Raw genomic sequence first — 21,249 nt, forward strand, 5'->3', positions numbered from 1 at the left:
TACATATTAATTTGAATGAGCTGTAAGACATGAGCGCATCCTTACTAGCTCATTGTACAATGTTGAGAAGCTCGACTCCAGGCTTTAGTCATCAAATTTTCCAGCTGTGCATGTGCCTTCTGCGGTGGATAGTGGTGTATTTTACTTGAGACAGATTAACCTGCAGAGCTCTGGGCTGTGCTCTTGAAAAAAAAAAGCACATCTTGGAGAATCTAAAAGGGGCTGAACAAAGACCTGACAATTAACACTGTCCTACCGTGTTCTGACATATGCTAACCCTGATCAGAATTCAAACTGTATGATGAAAAACAATAGTTAAAATGCAGTTTGAGGGGTGTTTGCTGAGATGCTTTAAAAAATAATAATAATAAAAGAAAGAAATCTTCTCTGTCTTGCCGTTTCACATCCCCAGCTAACAGGGAACAGAGTCTATCATTTCTGAGAGCACTTTGTTGGATGTGGCAGAGCAGTAGAGCTAATTTATGGGTCAATATAAACTTTCATCACCACAGACTAAAGCTGAAAGCTGTGCCGGCCTGCGGCAGAAATGAGGAATAGAGCAGTACCTCTAAACCGTAGACACAGAACATATAGGACGGGAGAGGGAAGGCTCATGCAGGGTGTCACTGTAGAAGATTATACAGAGGCTACACATATGCAAACACACACGTAATCATATTTGATACCTCGAGAAAGATGATTTAAAGGGTTGGCTCAAAAATTTCTGCTATCTTTAGTCCCAAAATCTGACAATGCAATAATGAAAATATCTTTAAGAGCTTTGCATTATATGCATCAGTGCCTACAGTAATTACAACAGTGGAATCACTTTAGGGTGGCGCTGGGTGAAGAGACAATCTAACAGGACGCTAGTTTGGGTAATTACCCTCGAACATTAAAAGCATGATTCATGTTACTAACAAGATGCGGTAAATTTGTCAGATCTAAACCACAGACAGAATACACAACAACCACTGCAGGAGGAAGGAGGACGGAGGGGAGAGCCAGAGTACTGGTGTTATGGATCAACTGGTTTCTCTATTAAAATCTTATTTTCACCTGAACGCATCAGCGGATGCCTGCAGGAACAGCAGATGTTGAAAATGGAAGATAACATTTAGCTGTCCTTGTAAACGTCTTATTGCTTTCTTTTTTGGGAAAATTTCAAAACACGCCCACCTACTTCTTGTGGAGGAACAACAGCCTATGCATTCACAGTCACATTTTGTATGATACACATGCAAGGGAAAAACACAGAATTGATAACCTTAATTAAGGCTTCATTCGAGATACTTGATCCAGTTTCAGTGTGTAGGCATTATGTCTATGCCGCCTCATCGGCATGGCTTAATGAATCACCTAAATGGAACAGAGTCGTCATTAATGTTATTAATTACACCTGTGCTTTCCCTACTATGACAAGTTAAAATGACTTAAAAAATAAATGTCTATTATGGCTCATCATTTATGTAAATGAAAACGTGTTTAATCCCAAATCCCATTTTTTTCCATTATATAGCTTTAAGAGTTTTAGAGTGGGCAGATGGAGCATCGTAAATCTGTTTAAAATGAATTTCCATTTAAAAGATAAATCAAGGTTCAATAGGTCGACCTTTGCCTCGCTTTGAGCCGGGAAAAACCCTCCTCATAAATGACTCCCATGTGTGAGGGCTGTCTGCAGCACACTGAAGCTAATTTCAGTGGGTTTCTCACAGGTAAATTAGCTTATATAGCAGATTAGTTCACATATTAGTCCTGCCTGTATGACTGTATGTGATAGGTCAGGGGTTTGACCAGGAGACCAAAACAGGGGCTCAAAGTCAGACTCTTTGGGCCAACCCTCAGACAAAAACAATTATAGCATTTCATTAGTCTATATTTGTTTACATTTTGGCAAATTGGATTTGGCGTCATTAAAAGAATGCAGAATTACCTATTAGCAGTTTCTGTATGCACTGTACTTATAGATGTACAGGTATGCTTTGATACTGAAGAAAACTTTTAATGTCGTAAGAAACTGTCCTTTTTTCTATATCAAGTCAGATCTTTGGACGTTTATCCAGGGATGAACTTTTAGACATTAGGGATAATGACATCCTCAGAAAGTGTGACTCACACTGAATCTAAAAATAAGCGCATCGTGTATGTGCGTTCAGATTTGACCGAGTTTTTGACCGACTCTCTCCCCTCGGCTCCCACACTTCAAATCCCATGCGTCTCTCCAGACTCAGTTTGAAAACCTCTGGTCTAAAATATTATCTCAACACTGGCTATGGTGCTGGAAATAAATATAAATCTCTGTTCCTCTTTTGATTAACAGATTGTGCCCACATGTCTCCTTCAGCATTAGAGTTAAACTGTTTGCTGTTTTCAAATCCTCTACTATGAGTCAATTAACAAACACAAACACTTGATTAGCCGCTTCGAGTTATTACATTACATTACATTATATATATATATATTTGATCAAGTCTGCAATGTTTGGTAACAATTAACTATTCATTTACTATTTAAGACTAAGATCAATAACTCCTCTGCTAAATCTTGTAGTTTCACTGCTCATGAATCGCATTTCCATGACAGCTCCATTGTAAAACTTGTGTCATGGCTGATACTGAGATGGGGTGAAGAGGCTAACAACATATGCTGTAATGTTCAATAACCTCATTTCAATTCTAGCTGATGAATTTTTCACAGGCGGCTGCCGTTAAAAATTCCCCCACATGTTTTGACACCGCACAGCTCCACGCTGTTCTTGACATTTATCTGATTTACCACAGAGGGAGTTGATGGGAATTGGTGATGTAACACGTGTGTAAACAGAGAAAGCGCTGCTGGGAAAACTGATTTAGAGCCTGTAAAGAACCCACAGAGAGACAGGGAACATGCAAAGAGATTTCAATTTAAAATTATCTTTGCCAATCCACCAGTGCAAACAAAAACAGGACTCATTAAGTTCAATAAGAACCGTGTCTTTCAACCTTTTCCCATCTGAAGAAAAAGTGAGATAAGGACTCACAACTCATAAGCCCACACCAAACATATACGTGCAATACAGCAGGAGTTCATCAAAAGTGTGAAGATGAGAAGTACTGTTTGGCAAAGAGGAAAGATAGACAACATAAAACAAAATCAGGCCGAGTTTCTGTATTTTCAGCTGTTTAACTAAGGAGGAAACAAGTATACGAAAAAATTATTTATTTAAAAGCCATTCATTTTTTTCATTAGTTCCTCATTTCAAAGCTGTAACTGTGGTTCCTCAACCACTGATTAGGTGTAATGAGTCCTGCCACCTTTAAGGGCTCGTAACAATGAAAGAACCGCTGAAAAGGTTTAGTGCCCCATGTTGGCCGCTAAAACACTCTAATGAGTTTAAGGATTTTTTTTATCCTCAGGGTATGAGTTTAATTGTAGGGACGCACTGAATATTTTGGAGGTTAAAAGCTGGGAGCTGATCCGCTTGCAATGCAGTCTATTAGCTTTTATTGACTTCAGTCTACGCCTCTGTTCACACCTGGCATTAACATGCATTTTGGGTGTTTGAAATCACAAGTGGACAGCTTTAAGAACAGCACCAAGGATGCAATAAGATCTGATCACTCAGACCACATTTGGCCAAATTATTATTAGCAGTGAGTAATGAATGTGTCCTGGGCAACATTGAAGGACCACCTACTCAACTGACGTCCTCTGCGGAAGTACATGCTCAAATGGTCATTTGAGATAAGAGAATATGACGTAAAACAGAGTTTAAGGGGGGTTGTTTGTGAAGCCCTATAAAACCAGAATGTGATGATACACTGTACTTTCTTTTGACTGCAAGATCCCGGGAGGCCAATAAAGTCCATCAACTATGTGACTCTGTATATGTCTCTTAGTGCATTGCTCTAAAATATATACAATCAGCCACAACAGTACAACTTAAATCATATTAACAACATTGCTAAAGAGCATAGAGGTGCATTACGAGTGTGTTGAATTTCTTTGGTGTTTTGTTTAGTTTTTTTTTTAGAAAAAGGAATAGACCCAGTCTGTATTGTTTTGATTTCGTTTTTCTGGGAGACTAGGAACGGGACATTCATTGCTGCTTCCAGACAGTTTAAAACAACAACGCAACTGGTCTTTGTGAACAGAAATTATGTTTTTTATTTTTTGCATATAGACCTTTTCAAAGGTGTAAAAATGTGTCCTAGTTTATTTCCTGTTGCAGTGAATGTGAATGACATCAACTGACAGGAAGTTAACAAGGACCAAGTGTGTTGCCTAGCAATGGAATTGCTGATTTGATCATACTCTAAGTGGATAAGTGGGGATGCATTTTAATAACTTATTGTTATTAAAATGCATCGATGACTACGATGACTATGATGATGATGGGGAGCAAGGTTTTACAGTAGTATGTAATAGATGGGGTGTGAGGTTTGGGATGCCTACAGTATCAAACTGCATATACAGCTATTTTCAGTTTGTCGCTATTTGAAGAAGTCTGCTGAATTAAACAAAAGACGGCTACTCAGTAAACGTCCGCTGTGTCGTTGCTTTTGACAGGAAAATAATAAATAAATAAAAGCAAAGTCCAGCACAGGAAGCAAGTTTATTGAGCGGCTGAACAATGAGCACAGCCACATTCGGAAGAGGAGTAAAAGAATGTAAAAAAATAAGAGTGGAAAAAAAACAGCAGACACCTCTGACCCCCTTGGATAAAGGCACAGAGCCAAATGAAGAAAACGTGATGTAGCGACCAATGTAAGTGTACAGCCTTGGACACAAAGACTGAATCACAAGCGTAGTGAGTTCATGAGCAGTGTAGCCTTGTGAAAAATAAAAGGGTGATGGATTGATAGGAAGAAAAGATGCTACCGCCCGCAGCCTTGGACAAAATCAAATCAATGTCGGTTGAAAGTTCTGGGCAAAATGTTAACATTAAGACAGAAGTGAATCCTTTGACTAAAGACAGATTAGAAAGAAAGTGGACAGGAAACTAAGAACGGGAAAGATATGAAAACATAGACATACTGCAACCGAATGTGAGCCATAGAAAGTAAGACTGTGTCTGTTTAAGTGGAATTTGACAGATATATAAACAGACAGGAGACTGACCTGTGAGCACTGCCTTGGCGGAGGGTTCAGCCAGGTCCAGGGCGGACTTCCCGTCGGTGTTGCGGATGTTGGGGTCGGCGCCATGCTGCAGTAACACTGTACAACAACAAGGCAGACACAGACAGTAGCTGAGCTCCTGGACTGACATGCAAACTCCCCGACACACACCTCTCCCTAGTCCTAGTCCTAGTCCTAGTGCGGCTCCTCCTCCTCCTCCTCCTCCTCCGGCTCCGGCTGCTGAACCACAACCTGCTTCATAAACTGCTCTTCCTGGACCTTCTCCTTTTTCTCCCACTTGCTCTTCTGCTATCCATCCTGTTCCTCCATCTCTAGCTGTGTCTCCTACTGCACGTCCTGCTTCACATATCTCTCCTCCTCCTCCGGCTGCACCACCTCTGTTGCTAGCGCTGCTCTCTCGGCTGCCCCTGGCTGCCCCTGCCCTGCGAGCCATGCTGCTGATGTAAACAGACATGCCACAACAAGAGCAGCAGAAGCCACACTACACCGCCGGATAAACAGCGGACCCTTGCAAAGCGGATACTACGTGACCAGCTACAAAACACATCACACTTCCATGGAGGAGTGGGGGAAAGCTATGGTTAAGCTGAGAAAATAAATAGAAATGAGTGAGGAAGGGAGAGACGATTGGCTACAGCTAGTCGAGGTGGTAGCAGCAGCAGCAGCAGCAGCGACGAGGCGGACGGGCAGTGTGAGTGGAGAGACTCTCGCCTCTCCGACTGACTGAGCGATGCAGCGGAGAGCGAGATGAGAGAGGAGAGAGGAGGGGGAATGAGAGTCAGAGAGGATGGGAGAGAGGACGAAATGCGGGGAGGGAGAGCCAAACAAGACTATTTGTGTGATAGAGAGGGAGAGAGAGCAGGGGAGTAGTAAAAACAGAGGAGTGGATAGGATCAGAGAGGAGAGGAGAATAGAGGAGAAACAAGGAAAGGAGAGGAGCGGAGAAATGAGGAGAAGGATGGAGAAATAAGGAGAGGAGAAGAGTAATGAGCAGAAACAAGGAGAGGAGGATAAAGGAAAAACAAGGGAAGGAGAGGAGAAGAGAAATGAGGAGAAGGATGGAGAAATAAGGAGAGGAGTAATGAGGAGAAACAAGGAGAGGACGGTAGAGGAGAAACAAGGAAACGAGAGAAGAAATGAGAAGAGGGATGGAGAAATGAGGAGAGGGGAGGAGAAACAAGGAAAGGAGAGGAGTAATGAGGAGAGGAGAAATAAGGAGAGGAGAGGAGTAATGAGGAGAAACAAGGAGGACAGGAGAGGAAAAACAAGGACAGGGGAAGAGAAACAAGGAGAAGAGAAGAGAAGAGAAGAGAAGAGAAGAGAAGAGAAGAGAAGAGAAGAGAAGAGAAGAGAAGAGAAGAGAAGAGAAGAGAAGAGAAGAGAAGAGAGATGAGACTACTGAACAGGTATGAGCTGAATAACAAACTCTGCCTGCACTCAGTTTTTTTTGTAAATGAGCTCTTTTGAGGGCGCTTATGTCAACACTCACACTGCCGTCCTCTGTCTCACTTCTAACTATTGTGATTGCCGAGCAGTTCCCAGTGCACTGTGACTTGTGTACACTTCAAACTACTCCGCAGAGAGGAGGGTCGAAGAGGAGGATAATTGTGTCTAAGACGGTGTGTGCGTGTGCGCGTGTGTGTGTCCCAGCACTGACGCATACCTTAGTCACCAACTCACCCCTCAACAAAAATATGATATAGCTCTGCACCACACACACACACACACACACACACACACACACACACACACACACACACACACACACACACACACACACACACACACACACACACACACACACACACACACACACACACACACACACACACACACACACACACACACACACACACACACACACACACACACACACACACACACACACACACACACACACACACACACACACACACACACACACACACACACACACACACACACACACACACACACACACACCAAGAATAAAGATATAGTGAGGCAGAGAGAAAAATGATGGTCTGACACATGGCAACACACACGCTCGCACGTACAGGCTAGTAGAGTTCACAAATCAGGTCCGTACCACTGTTTCTGATTCATTTACAATTGTCAACTTCTTTGTCAACAGTATTTCAGAATGAAGTATTAATACTTTGCTCTCTAATTTTGATCTCCTGTGCACATACTTTCCCAGCCTGTCTCATCTCAGGACTTGTGTTCAAATCGTAAAAAAACTGAATTTGGAAGTGCTGCTGAAGACTGAGAGCAGCAGACTAAAACAGTCAAACAGCTGTCAGGTGCAATGTTGTGTAGTCATGCCACTTCCTGGAGCTGGTTCAGCTTTCTGTGAATATGGCTTTTAGTTGGTCTAAATGACATTTATATATTTTTTGTGGCTTTTTACAGTTTAACACAAGCAGACATTTAGACAAAGAGCTGCTGGCACTTTGAGCAAAAAGTCAAACATCCACCTTTCATGATAGAGATAAGGAATTCCTTTTCCTGTGCTGTCACTGCTAGTCAAAACCGAACAGTAAAGACTGCCTCCGAATAAATGCATGAAACATCTGAAACGGACAGGGTGTCTACACCAAATGTAGTGTTGAGACTATTAGCTGATCAATGGTCATATAATCAACAGTGATTTGATAATAGATGGGCATTTAGGCATTTTTCATGATTTCATCATCCTTTAACTAGGAAAAAACGCCAAGCATTTACTTATTTATGCCTCTCAAATGAGCGGAATGCACTGCTCTTGTATATCATTGTAAATTCAATATCTTTGGGATCTGTGCTGCTGTTTGTTGCTCTGTTGACGGTTAATTTTAATGTTTTTAACATTTCAAAGATAATTTTTTGTATTACAAGTTTTCGGAAATGTTCAATATGCAAATGTGGCATTATCTAAATAAATGTGCACTCATTTGCATGCATTTCCTAAACAGATATCTAATCATTGAATAAACCAGGCTCAAAATGTTTGCTTCATTTTCAGAGGGGATTTGGGATTTCTCTTTTTATCATTCCATAAATCAGAAAATACTGGCAACAGCCATTCATAAATTCATTTTTAGCCATTTTTTTTGTAATAAAATTCTATAAATTAGGCTGATGATGAACGATATATGAAGAAACCGCTCTGTAAATTCAGAAAACTACCTTTTAACATGTGAATTCTAAAATTTCATTTATTTTGTAACACTACAGGTGAAACTAAGATGTCGGCACGAAACTTCCCCAGTTGATTACTGGCATTAAGACAATAATTCTTTTTTATTGTATTACAACTGTTCTGAAATGTTTTTGTTTTTTTAGAATAAGATAATGAAGCATTAGCTAATGCTAGTCTTTGGTGAATTTAAGAGAAATCTACAGATGCAAATAGACGTGCACCTAAACGTGTATTTTTTTATTCTCCCACTAGTCTAAAAGAAGACATGTTATGGAAGCATATAGCCAAAAATCTCACAAGGCATCTCACTATAACATAAACAATGGTTAATAACATACAAAGATACATTCAAAAAGCCGGAGTTTGAGGGTATGTGGAGGAAATATATAAATAATATCTATTTATATAAGAACCAAACAACACTGACATTTGCACTGACATCTCATTAACCTTGCTTTGGAGAAATTCAAAAACAAATGTCATTCTGGAAACGGTGGTATCTCAGTTGGCCTATGATCATAACAATAGCCAGTCAAATGACACTGCGGAGAACTGAGGACACAGTTAAACTGACTGTACTGATCTGACATTTATGGAGGCCGTGGGTTATTAAACTCGGAGCCAATCGAATGGCTGCGTTGGGATTTCCAAGATCTGCTTATCCAAAGTTTGTTGATGAGATTTACTCCAGACCTTGAGCTCTAAACGATTCAGGTAATGAGAGATTAATTTCTTACTCAAGTTGTCTGAACACCAGAGGATGAGGACAGAGCGTCCATCATGCTGAGCGAATCAGACTTGATTTGACTCTCAGTCTGGTGCCAAATCTCTAACCTGGCAGGATGACAGGCGACCAAAACTCTGTCCAATAAAGATCATGTGGTTTCTGTTTATTTGCCTGCAACTGTGCAGTTAAGAAGGCGAACCACACAGACAAATGCAATACACAGCAAAGTCTGTTCATCAACACGAGGTTTGTCATTGTGGAGGCCCATCAGACAACATGGTTTATCATTTCAGCACACAATGACAATCAACTCACATACGCACAACACTGACATACAAAATATATCAAATAGGAAAGTCTTCTTCGATTTGTCTGTTTTCATACATCATTTGGTCAAAAAATGCGGTCAAGGACACTTACATCCAGGACTTGAGAATAGAAGATGTAGTTTTCCCTTGAGCTAAATGTGATTCTTTAGAGTGGGAGCAGTGAAGGTGCAAGCTTTTTAAAATGCTCCCAAATTGCTTATGCAACCTGAAAATATTTGCTTTTTGAACTGGTAGCAAATAACATATTTATCATCCTCTTGCTTCACAAAATGTGTCAGACTCTATTTTCAGAGGGTGGAAGTGCTCCGACATGATGGCACACAGCGCTCAGTCATGCTTACCACAGGGCTTATCAGAGCAGTGTGTGACCGCAGCTGGAGTCGTCTGTGTCCTTCAGTGATATGAGCCCCAAAATGTCACCATAACATTGTTGTAGAGCGCGACCATACTGAGTGTGGCCTCAGAACAGATAGTGAAGTGTTGGATAAGTGGTGACAGCTGCCCACAACATCCTCTGCGTCACCCGCGAATGCAACTCCCGAGATGAATTTGACATTTTGATTCTAAATTCCTCTTCACCAAACTGCAAAAAACTTGTCGTAAATGGCTCTTTTCAGCCTGAAAAATGCCACCTTTGTGATGACAAATTTGGCCCTGTCAGTAGCTGTATTAGAGGACCTGAAACAATATACATGCGGCTACAGAAGACAGATTTTTACAAGTGAAAGAATATGTAGGCAACTGGATTTGGGTAAACGGCACTGTGGAGCCTGTATCTAAGGGCGCACTCACACTGTCGTTCTGTCCCGGGCCGAAACCGGTCTTTCAGCTAAAGCCTAGTACGTTTAAACAGTGTGAGTGCACCCGTTCCGCGCATAACTGTGGGCTTTAGCGGAGCCGTTTGCACATGTACGAGCACGAGCGTGCGCACGTGTACGAGCACGAGCACGAGCCCTACGGCAGTAGCGTTATGTACCGCCTGTTCGGACATAGAAAATAGAACGACGGACCATGTCATTTATGACATTTAACAACAACAACAACAATGGCGATGAAAGGTTCACGTTGATGTGATGCGGAGGTGGAGTGTTTACTGCAGATTTGGTCGGATGAAAATATTCAAAAACAGTCAAAAAGACGCACAAAAACTCCAAGGTCTGTGGAAAGATTTGTAAACAAAGCCACACACACGCGATCAATGCGTGTGACGTGTTACGGCGTGATGGCGTATGGACAGCAAGAAGCATTGGCCGAGGCCCTGGCAGTGTGAGTACAAACGGGGCTCGGGCGCGGGGGAGGGCGCACTCACACTGTCCATCCGTACCGTGCCCAAGCACGTTTCACAGCTAAAGTCTAGTTCGTTTGACCAGTGTGAGTGCAAGCTTACCACCGGCCACGGCCCGTTTGGGAGAGGTGGGCTTTTGTAAAGCACGTTTGCACATGTACGAGCACGAGCATTCACACGTATACGAGCACAAGGCCTACGGCGGTTCTGACGTCATTTTATGTGCGCCTGTTCGGACATAGTAAAAAGAAGCACGGACCTTGCAATGTCGACTAAATGGGGTCGTGCCGCATCACAATGAGTCCAAAAAAACCACAAAGCCAAAAACGTTACCATGTTTTCTGCGCTGCTTTCCATTATGTGGCCAAAAGGCAGCGCGCCTTTGTAAACAAAGCGACGCAGCACGATGACATCAATCGATGCGTGTGGCGTGTGACGTGTTACGGCGTGATGACGTATAGGCAGCAAGAAGCATTCGCACAGAGGCCCAGGTAGTGTGAGTACAAACGGGCTTGGGCCGCGGTGGGAGAGGGAGGGGGGGGGAAAGTACCCTAAAGCACGGGGCACGGTACAGATGGACAGTGTGAGTGCGCCCTAAGCACATAGTATCTATAATCATGTATCCGGCATAGGGTGATACAGTGTTTTTTAGAATCGATAAAGTATCACAAAACCTGATCCCACAATACTCTTTTCTTACACCCCTAATCTCGATTCATAACACAGCATTTCATCATACTGTATATACTGAATTATTTCTCTCTTTGTATTTTTTGTATGTTCAAAGTTAAGTTCCGTGACTACATTTTCTGTCTTATCTCTAAAGTGCCCTTTTCAACCGCTTTTAGCATTGAGCACCGCTCAGATTGGACGTCAAAATCAATGTATGCACACATTACGCATCAACAGCCAACAAAGATAAGTTATTTCACCTCAATTTGAGTGTCACTAATAATTATTGATGAATCAATAAGTGGTGTCAGCTCTGCCAACAGCATGGCATTTGTGCACAGTGATCATCAGAGCTCCACGGAGCCGTCTGCTGCTATGCAGTCATTCAGGGCCCAGACATTCTGCAGCAGGTTATCGTAGACAGAAAAATGACTGTAGAAACTTTTATTCGTTGTTGCTCTCAGCATTACAGACTGACGCCGGCAGCAAGGTGACGCCGGCTATCATTGTAGTCATTTCGTTATTGCTACTCATACTGAGCAATTCTTCGACATTAAGATCAGGAAGATTATCCTTCACCTTAGTGCTCAGACAGTTCTCATGCTGTGGCATATCTTGTCTTCTTCACAGATTCCTCAGGGATCAGTAATACAGCCTTGCAATTTCCAAATTCACCTTTAAAGATCAGCTGCTGCTGCTACTGCTAATGTCCTTTCTGAAATGAGCCTGCAGTGTTGTTTCACTTTTAAAATGAAAAATAAAAACAACATTGGTGGGAGCTGTAATATGGTAAGGCAAAGACATCAATGCTCTTTTGTCTCCTGTGTGGGCTTAAGAATAGGCAGTTACACAGTAATTGTAATTTACAGCGCATTTGCTGCTATATGCTTGATGGAAAATAATAGCGCACAGTCTGCGGGCGGTTTATAGTCATTTCTAAACAAACTGTGATTGTACAGAACTCCAGGTTGTGACTTTGGATGGATGGATGGAGGAGAAAACTTTTAATAGATAAAGATAGATTAAAAGATACACTTTTATTGATCCCTAGCAGGGAAATTCAGTAAAACATTGTTTTTTAATTTAAAACAAAACATATACATGCATAATGTACACATATATAGACATATGTATACACAAATTACACAAATGTAATATCTACTATAAATTCCCCACAGCAATTCCGATGCAAATAATTCAACATATTTGCAATGTCACAGAACAAACACTGACTTTTATTGCACACAAAGGAACTATTATGGCAACCAGTGAAACCGCATGAATGGGTTCTGTTACTGTTCTGCTCACAGACCCGCAGCAGCTTTACTGGCAGATGCTGAGAAGGAAACATACTTACTTTGTAACCAGAGATCTTGCAAATCAGTTTAACCTGGTTTGATTTCTTAACCTGATTTGATCATTTTGTTTACTCCCCATTTTTATTGTTGTTTGTGTTGCACTGTTTTTAACAAATGTATGTGTCCTTGAGTGCTTAGAAAGGCGCCTATTAATAAAATGTATTATTATTATTATTAGTTTATACGCACTCATGTTTATTGAGCCCAAAACATTTGCAAGGTGTGTTTTTATGTGCTTACCTATACAGACATCTATCTTGCCCTTGATGGCAGATTCATGGAGTGGCGTGTAGTTCCAGTTGTCCCGAGCGTTAGGGTCGGCCCCCTGACACAGCAACAAGGACACCACCTGAAAACAACATGCAGATCATCTGCATTTACTCTTTATTTGTCAAAAAAAACATAAAATCCCAGGTGTTCCCCCCACAGTTGTTTTACCCCTACTCAAGCCTTAAATCAAGGAAGTTAAGCTAAAGATTCCATGAAAGACTAAGTTATCGGTCTATACTTAAAAAGTATTGAGGTTCAGTGCCGTCAGTCCAGCAAAATGTCTGTGCCGATGCCACACCAATGTAATAAAATATGTAATCAAATATGACACTTCATCATCTTACCCTCACTCATTATGGGTCTGTCTGACGTTCCTGCCTGTTTGTAATAGGGAAGGTTTTCGTTGCCACCGTGCTCTACGGGGGAATTGTTGGGTCTATGTAAATCATAAAGTGTGGTCTTTACCTAGTTTGTAAAGTGTCCTGAGATAACTTCTGTTATGATTTGGCACTATAAATAAAATTGAATTGAATTGAATTGAATTGAATTATGAGACGCAGAGGTATTCCACAATCTGAGAGCCAGAGCATAAACTTTCTAAAAAACAAAAATCAACTCACTTGTTTCTTTCGGGCATTTTAGTAATCTGATTTTGGAGCGCCAAACTCCTAATGTATTGCTTTACATTGCTATATTTATTTTGAATTCTGGTTGTCCAAGTGCGTTTATAAAATTGGTCTTCCATTTCAGAAACGTTTTGAGTTCCTATGTTCTGATGATGCTGTTGCTTTCTTGCTTTTTTCTGTGTCGTTTTCTTTGTCTTTGTAATTCCATATCACGGTAAATGAGGGTGGCCCCTCAACGATCACTCGAGTATGAAGAAAAGGTTGAATAAATTGCCTCCCAATACGACATCACACTTCAACCGGAAAAAACATCAAAGCGAAGCCAACGGCCGCTTTCAGAGGTGCGACCGTGTAGTGGCTGAGTGATAGGTTTCAGTTTGAACAGCGTTTATTAACTCTCATCACAATGCTAATAATCACAGTGATCGCACAGTTGCATTAGCACGTTGCTTTTCAAGGATGCAAAGTGCTCTCACAGAAAGCTCTAAAAGCCTCCAAAACAACAGAAACTGTAAACATTAGATTGATCACTGTCGTTAATGGCCAGGAGGACAAAAAAGCATTAGCACATCAGTCACGGATATTCCCAAACATCCCCCATGTATGACCAGAATATCAAAGAAGGAACTAGGGGTGGGCGATATGACAAAATATCGTATCACAATTTTTTTACAGTATAATCACGATCACGATTTTAGCACATTTTTTTACATTGATTTTTAGTTATTTTGCAAGTTACTGAACAGTGCAACCAAAGTATTTCCTTATGTAAAAATATACTCCTAAAAGAGAAAATATATAACAAAGCACTTAGGTCAAAGAACTTTTCCAAAATTTGAATCAGTTTCTGCAGTTTGGCCAACCTGTGCGAGATACAATTTACATTTAACAAAAAGCTACCTAAAGCTAACTGTTGTCTCTGCTGGCAGTGCTGTTGCTGCTCTCCTCGCCATTTAACTCTCAGCATACTGTTAAGGATGCCGTCTCTTTAGGTGGTCGAAAAGGTCCGTTGTGTTACCATCCAATGTGCGCACCTTGTGAGACTGTGTGTGTGTGTGTGTGTGTGTGTGTGTGTGTGTGTGTGCGTGCGTGCGTGCGTGCGTGCGTGCGTGCGTGCGTGCGTGCGTGCGTGCGTGCGTGCGTGCGTGCGTGCGTGCGTGCGTGCGTGCGTGCGTGCGTGCGTGCGTGCGTGGCGGGGAAGTGGCAGGGAAGTGGCGGGGAAGTGGCGGCGCCTTGTTAAACACATTCGGAGTCTGAACGGGACATTTATATGTTTTTTGGCCGCATATTTTACAGTTTGTTCCACACATTCTGTGAATAAGTGTGGACAGAAAGCGTCGAAGTGACGCGATAGTCTGACGCTTGCATGCTGTTAAGACACGGTTGTTTCGTTTTCATTTTTTTCAGCCATGACTTCCCGCTACACTCTGACTTAATGATGGATCATGAGAAATCCTCGTCACTACCTGTAGGCGAACTATCCAATAGTGTGATTTGGCTGAGGGAAAAAAAACAACTGTGCAGAGCATAGAACAGCAATGGATAGCATGTGCCTTATACACGATACTAAGATCTCTCTGCTTCGGCAGATCGTCAGCACGTTCTAATCCTTCACGACCTCATATCGTCATATAGCCCATCCCTAGAAGTAATGACAGGGAATGTTCAAGTTTTCTCAATGTGACAGTGCACATTATTAGTTTCCTGGCAAACAGAGCAGATGTGCTGTGTGTTTGGACACAAAAATCTTTAGCACTCATGAAAACCCTGATTACAGATTTTTCTTACGTTCGTTCTGAATTTTCCTACCACACCAACTCTTTGCGTCGCAAAACTGCTTTTCACATCTTTTTTATCACCAGCAATTATCTACATTCTTCTTAAGTATTAACTGCTATACTTTGTTCCGAGCAGGAATCGGAAGAGTGGCACACATTTTTCACCTTTGTATTGCCCTCATGGGTGCTCACGCGCCCTTACACTGCACTCGTGTGGATATGTGTATCTTCACTATGCTTGCTCGCCCAGAACAAACAGTATCTTGCACCTGCACTATCAGAGTTATAGTGTAGGGACGTTCGTAACACTAGTGAGGTATAAAACGCTTTCTGAAAAACAGCAGTGCAGTTCTTCGAGTGAGACGGATATTATAAATTCTTAATAAATATGGGGAATTTAATTTTGATTTTTTTTATAAAGTAAAGATGAGAGGTGATTCAAAGTATATAAGTTATAAATAATATGCTGAAATTTATATATTTTATAAGGTAAGGATAAGAGGTGATTCATATATTATAAATTATAAATAAATATGCTGAAATTAATTTATATCTAAAGTAAAGCTAAGTGGTGATTCATATATTATAAATAATGATTATTACTATAAATAATCATTATTATTATTATTATTAGAGGTGGGATTAAATAAAATATACTTCTTCCCACTCCTTTTCGAATATGTGAATTTGTTTTATTATTTGTGTTTGTGTTTTACTATCTTCTACTGCCTTCAATGGCATGATCATTTTGCTGTATTTTTTATTGTTTTCTGTTTCAATTTTATTTACATATTCAAAATAAATATTTCAATCAATCAAAAGGGTTGCTGTGCAGGGTCTCACCTCGGAGTGGCCAAAAGAGCAGGCGTTGTGAAGCGGGATCAGACCTCCATCATCCCGTGCGTGCACGTTAGCGCCCGTCTGAAGCAGGTGGTCCACCACATCTTTACGCCCGAAACCTTGAGATAAGATCAAAGTGAGTTGAGAGTGGATCACAGCTAAAACAACAGGCTGCTGTATCCAGTTTCAGTTTGATTCCTGTTTCATGTAAACAATTAATACTTCCCTTTAAATCTTCTTTTGGGGTTTTTTCTACTCAATGCTGTTCATTTGTTTTGTGGCACACGTGGCAGCTGTTTGGGAGAGTGGCGTACGAGTGGAGCTTGTGTTCACTACTCGAGAGAATCCGTTCATTGTTCAAGCTGCTGAGGATTAGGAAGGCCAGCTGTGCAAGTATTTCTTCTTTTATCTTTTTTTTCTGCACTGATGAAAAAATCAAAAGGCCTGGAGCTGACGAGCTGATGGTCACTTTTAATATTCATTGGCCATGAATAAGTACAGTGAAGATTAAAATTTTAAAAAGAATCGTATCTATTGTTGAGATGGTTGAGTCTTCTTGCTTATACTTAAACCAAAGGCAATGCATAAAATCATGATACTTGTTATGTCACAATCATAGAGTTTAGCCTGCTTTGGTTATTTTGTTGCAGGCATTTTTGCAAACCTTTTGAAGCAATTGCCATCTCATTGAATAGGCATGTAGTTTTTGACATTCTGAACATTTGTGTAAGGGTTCATCTGGTACCTTTATATGGAGAGACTTAGAGATATATAAGTATAATAATATTTTGTGATTATACGACACCTTTTTCAATGCTAGTGGTGTTCTTGTGTATAGGGATTTGTCAGTGCTGTAATTGTGTCTTTCCGTTGACCTTGTATCCATGCCTTAACTCACGGAGCAACTCTCCAATTACTGTGCAGCTGCAATGTTTGACTCATAAACTGAAATGTCAGCCCTTCTCTGATTTAAGGTAATTTTTGTATTACAATGTTTGCACTTTTTTGATTGCACTCTGTAGTTTGGTTTATTTGAAGCTAACGCACTTACTTAATTCTAGCTCTTCAGGGTTGTACCCTGATTGTTGAATGCACTTGGAAGTCGCTTTGTTTCAAAGTGTCAGCTGAAAGTGAAATGAAATGTAATCTACAACAATGATTTATTTTCTACCCTGATGTTTCACAGATCTTGAGAAAAAATTACACATTTTAGACATATGAAAATACTTTACATCTACTAGTGCTAATTGAATTAAAAAATGAATATGAAAGTGAATATTAAAAAAGTAAGAAGATGACAGTTACGCCTGCAGCAGTAACAAAAACTGTGGAGTGGCTCTGCCTGGTGGTGTCCCGTCCTATTGAAATTATATATATATATATATATATATATATATATATATATATATATATATATATATATATATATATATATATATATATATAGTTAGTTAGTTAGTTAGTTAGTTAGTTAGTTAGTTGTTACATTTTTTTTTTTAATAACTGGAAAGGTTGTTTTTTTTAAATGTTATATAATGTGATATATGTTTGTTGTTCTGTTGCCATTGTTGTTGGTTGTGACCATCCTATTATACAGTTGATGGCTGATGTCAGCCAATGTTTCTAAGCTACTTTCTGGTCACTTCCACGCCCTAAATACATCTCCCCAGCTGAAGAAACAGCGTGAAAGACTCCAAACGCTGGTTCCAGTTGTGTTTACCTGCAGCGAAGTGCAGGGGTGTTGATTTGCGTCCTGCCATGTCTTTGGCGTTTACATTCATCGTATCCACGAGTTTCTTCACCCTCGAAACATCCCCATTTCGACAGGCTTCAAACAGCTCCCTGAAAGCCCCGTTTGCACAACCATCACCGCTGCTATTGCTGCTGCCCCCGTCCCCGCTGCCCGAGTCGGGCGTAGAGCCGGGGCTGGTCCCGCTGCCTTCGGTGGTTGTCGGGGAGCTAGCGCTGCTGCTAGTGCTGCTGCTGCTGGCTGTGAGGGCCAGAGCTGTGGAGGTGGAGGTGGGGGAGGCAGGGGTTGCCTCACCGTCAGCCGTGCCGTCCATCCCGTCTTCGCGGGAAAGCGGAGTGACATCTTCGGTGGGTGCAGGCGGAGAGCCAGGCGGTGTGACGGGGAGAGAGGAGCCGCGGGGCGGGGAAGACTGCAGGGAGTTCGGCTGCTGCTGCTGAGAGGAGCGACGAGGCGTCGCCATTTTCACAACACAACAGTCCCCACTAGCAACAAAAACACTGCTGACAGTTTCCTGTCCAGGGAAGACAAACTTCCGCTCTGGTTTACTGTGCTTACATTTACTGTATCCCAAAGCTCTGGGTATCATGGATAATCACTAATACCTTTGTAATTAAAAAAACAAAGAACACAATCTGTTAAAGGTTGAATATGTAGAATCTTTATTACAATTTATATAAAAAAAAATATAAAAATAATACACCCATGGGGCGGTTTGAGGGGTACAGAATAAAAGTATTGCTTTTCCATAAAAATATTAAAAAATATATTTATTTTTTTTCCTGTTTTTTTGACGTGTTTGACAATGACCTTCTGTCACGTTCTGTTTACTTTGTAACAGCCAATAGTGTTGGGCATTGCAGATTGCCAGGGTTGTCTGTTGTTGCTGCGGCAACAAGGAATCCACAGAAGTCCACAAAACAAGTCCTTCTTTCCCACTTCTTTCATCTTTGTGCACGATGGGTTCAGTCCCATCTCTGGCCTTTTAATGCATGTCAGCCATTCACTGCATTCCTTTACTCTCTCCTTGCTTACAATCACTGTTTAGAAAAGTGGAAGGTAAAAAACAAATCTTCAGGTTGTGGTAGAGCCCCCCAAAAAATGACACGGGAAAATCTGATGCAGTCCAATAAAAAAAAAATCTGAGTAGCTTTTTTTAGATTTAGGTGAAATTCTTTATTGGTTCTTGGTGAATAATTAACTATATAACAGTACAAAAGCTGTACCATAATGAATGAATTTGTCTAGTCTAGATGCTTACTGTAGGCCTTAAATGTCAACCAAGGTTCATGGAAAGAGAAAAACCTGCACACAAGAATAACACGAATAAAGAAAACTTTCTTAGAATTTTTTTTACAGTAACTCAACAGGGCATTAGAAACAAAAAAAGGAATAAAAATAGTCATCCTCTGGAGAAAAAAACGGTTCTGTATTGAATTGAATTGAATTGACTTGAATTGAACTGAATTGAATTGAACTGTCTTTTTTTTTTATTGTCATTGTACCAGTACAACGAAATTTACAGTACAATCCCTTAAAGTGCAGAAATAATTTAACATTAAAAGCATCAAATAGAGTAGACTCGACCTTTAAAAGACACATTTAAAACGACAAGCTTACACACCAACACACACACACACACACACACACACACACACACACACACACACACACACACACACCCACACACACACACACACATACATACACACACACACACACACACACACACACACACACACACACACACACACACACACACACACATACATACACACACACACACACACACACACACACACATACACACACACACCATAGCAGCTTAAGGAGACAAAACAAAGAACAGTAGATTGCAGAGACCCATGATGTAATATGCGTGCATGCCTTTTTTGACACATACCATGTACTATGTAAAATATCAACTAACACAGGCATAATCCTCAAAAGAAGGTAGAACCTGTTAATATTGATAACAGTATATTGTATTTTGTTGTCCATTGTGTAAATATTGATTAAAATAATATAGCCATATGACTACAACTTATTTTTTGTTTGATGGAAATATTTGCTTTTGGTGCATGTGTTAAATGTTTTGTGAGTGTTGTCATTTTGGCCAGAAACTTTTAGTTTAGGTGTGTGAACTGTTTCGACCAATGTGTTCAAGCATATGAAAAGACAATTGATGTGACATTTGGTCTGATGCTGATGGTGCTTCTTTGTACCAAAACTAATAGCTATTCATTTTTTTCAGGACACGTAATTTGCAAATGCAGTAAATGGAGTTATTTAACTTTGTTGAGTGATATCACTATTGTTTTTGAACCTAAATATACAGATCAACAGCTTCACAAAGTGACAGCTCAATGATGATGTAGTGGAGGACTTGAGTGATGACAGCTGGCCTGGCTTAACACAACATCGCCATCTAGTGGAAACTATTGGTAACTTCATAACTTCCGACTCCAGCATTATAGTTACAATGCAAAACAATCACCATCCAAGACATGTATAAGCATATACTGTTGACATACTTTTCTACATTATACATTCATTTGAACAAAACTATGCACTGTGTAATTATGGACATGTAATATACATTTTACACAAACTATATAGCATTTGATTTTATGATTGTCTAATTTAGCTGCTTTTAGAAGTTGCAAAAGGTTACACAGCCTACTGTGCTCTGCCGTGTCAGTTGCCACACTGGTTTTGTTGTTATTCTTCCACCTCAGCTCCACTCAAGCTCTACATTTACATTCGGAAATCTAAGGGGTATATCACAGATGTCAACATGCAATCAGTGTGGTGGCATACCATTAAATGTGTTGTTTTCATAAGCTGAGCTGCATGTTTGCTAGAGAAAGAAACTGATGAAAACCCAACCAAACATGATGAAAACTCCGGACATATAGCTGTGAACCTTCTCACCACTGCAACTAACGCCTGAGACACTGAGCCACACATCAAAAACAGACACGTTATACAGAATTTTGGATAACTTTTCTTTGAAGACAACAGAATATTCTAATAGTTACATTAATTGGACACTAGGTAGCAGCAGACCTGCCGCAAGAAAATGCCCCATGCTTGCAAGGTTTGGGGCTACAGCACAGACTGTGGCATCTCTCTCACCATGCTCCTAAAATTCAATATTTGATTTTGTTTTCTCACATGATACATTTTAAATTGAACACCAAGTATATACTGATATGCATCAATCAAAATCCTCATATTTGTGTCAAAAGCAAGTTCAGCATCCTAAATCATTAGCATTGTTAATTTTAAATGGTGACAGATTTATAGATGTAAACCCAAATGTCTCTGAAAACACTA

At 40.5% G+C, this 21,249-nt stretch overlaps 1 protein-coding gene across 2 annotated transcripts in view; it reads right to left on the bottom strand.

Moving 5' to 3' along the window:
- Positions 1–18,381, bottom strand: part of tnksa (tankyrase, TRF1-interacting ankyrin-related ADP-ribose polymerase a) — a 95,439-nt gene extending 77,058 nt beyond the window's left edge. Inside the window, exons 1-4 of one of the 2 annotated variants that reach the window (XM_083929759.1) lie at positions 17,884–18,381; positions 16,167–16,282; positions 12,890–12,998; positions 5,101–5,196 (exon numbers count right to left, since the gene is read on the bottom strand). In XM_083929759.1, the coding sequence (XP_083785885.1) occupies positions 5,101–5,196; positions 12,890–12,998; positions 16,167–16,282; positions 17,884–18,373 (811 nt within the window). In that variant the 5' untranslated portion in view covers positions 18,374–18,381. The remainder of the gene's footprint in view (positions 1–5,100; positions 5,197–12,889; positions 12,999–16,166; positions 16,283–17,883) is intronic. The other variant, XM_083929760.1, reaches the window with a different exon arrangement.
- Between the last annotated feature and the right edge of the window lie 2,868 nt (positions 18,382–21,249).

Source organism: Echiichthys vipera (assembly GCF_963691815.1).
Source record: "Echiichthys vipera genome assembly, chromosome: 16".
Classification (NCBI taxonomy): Eukaryota; Metazoa; Chordata; class Actinopteri; order Perciformes; family Trachinidae; genus Echiichthys; species Echiichthys vipera.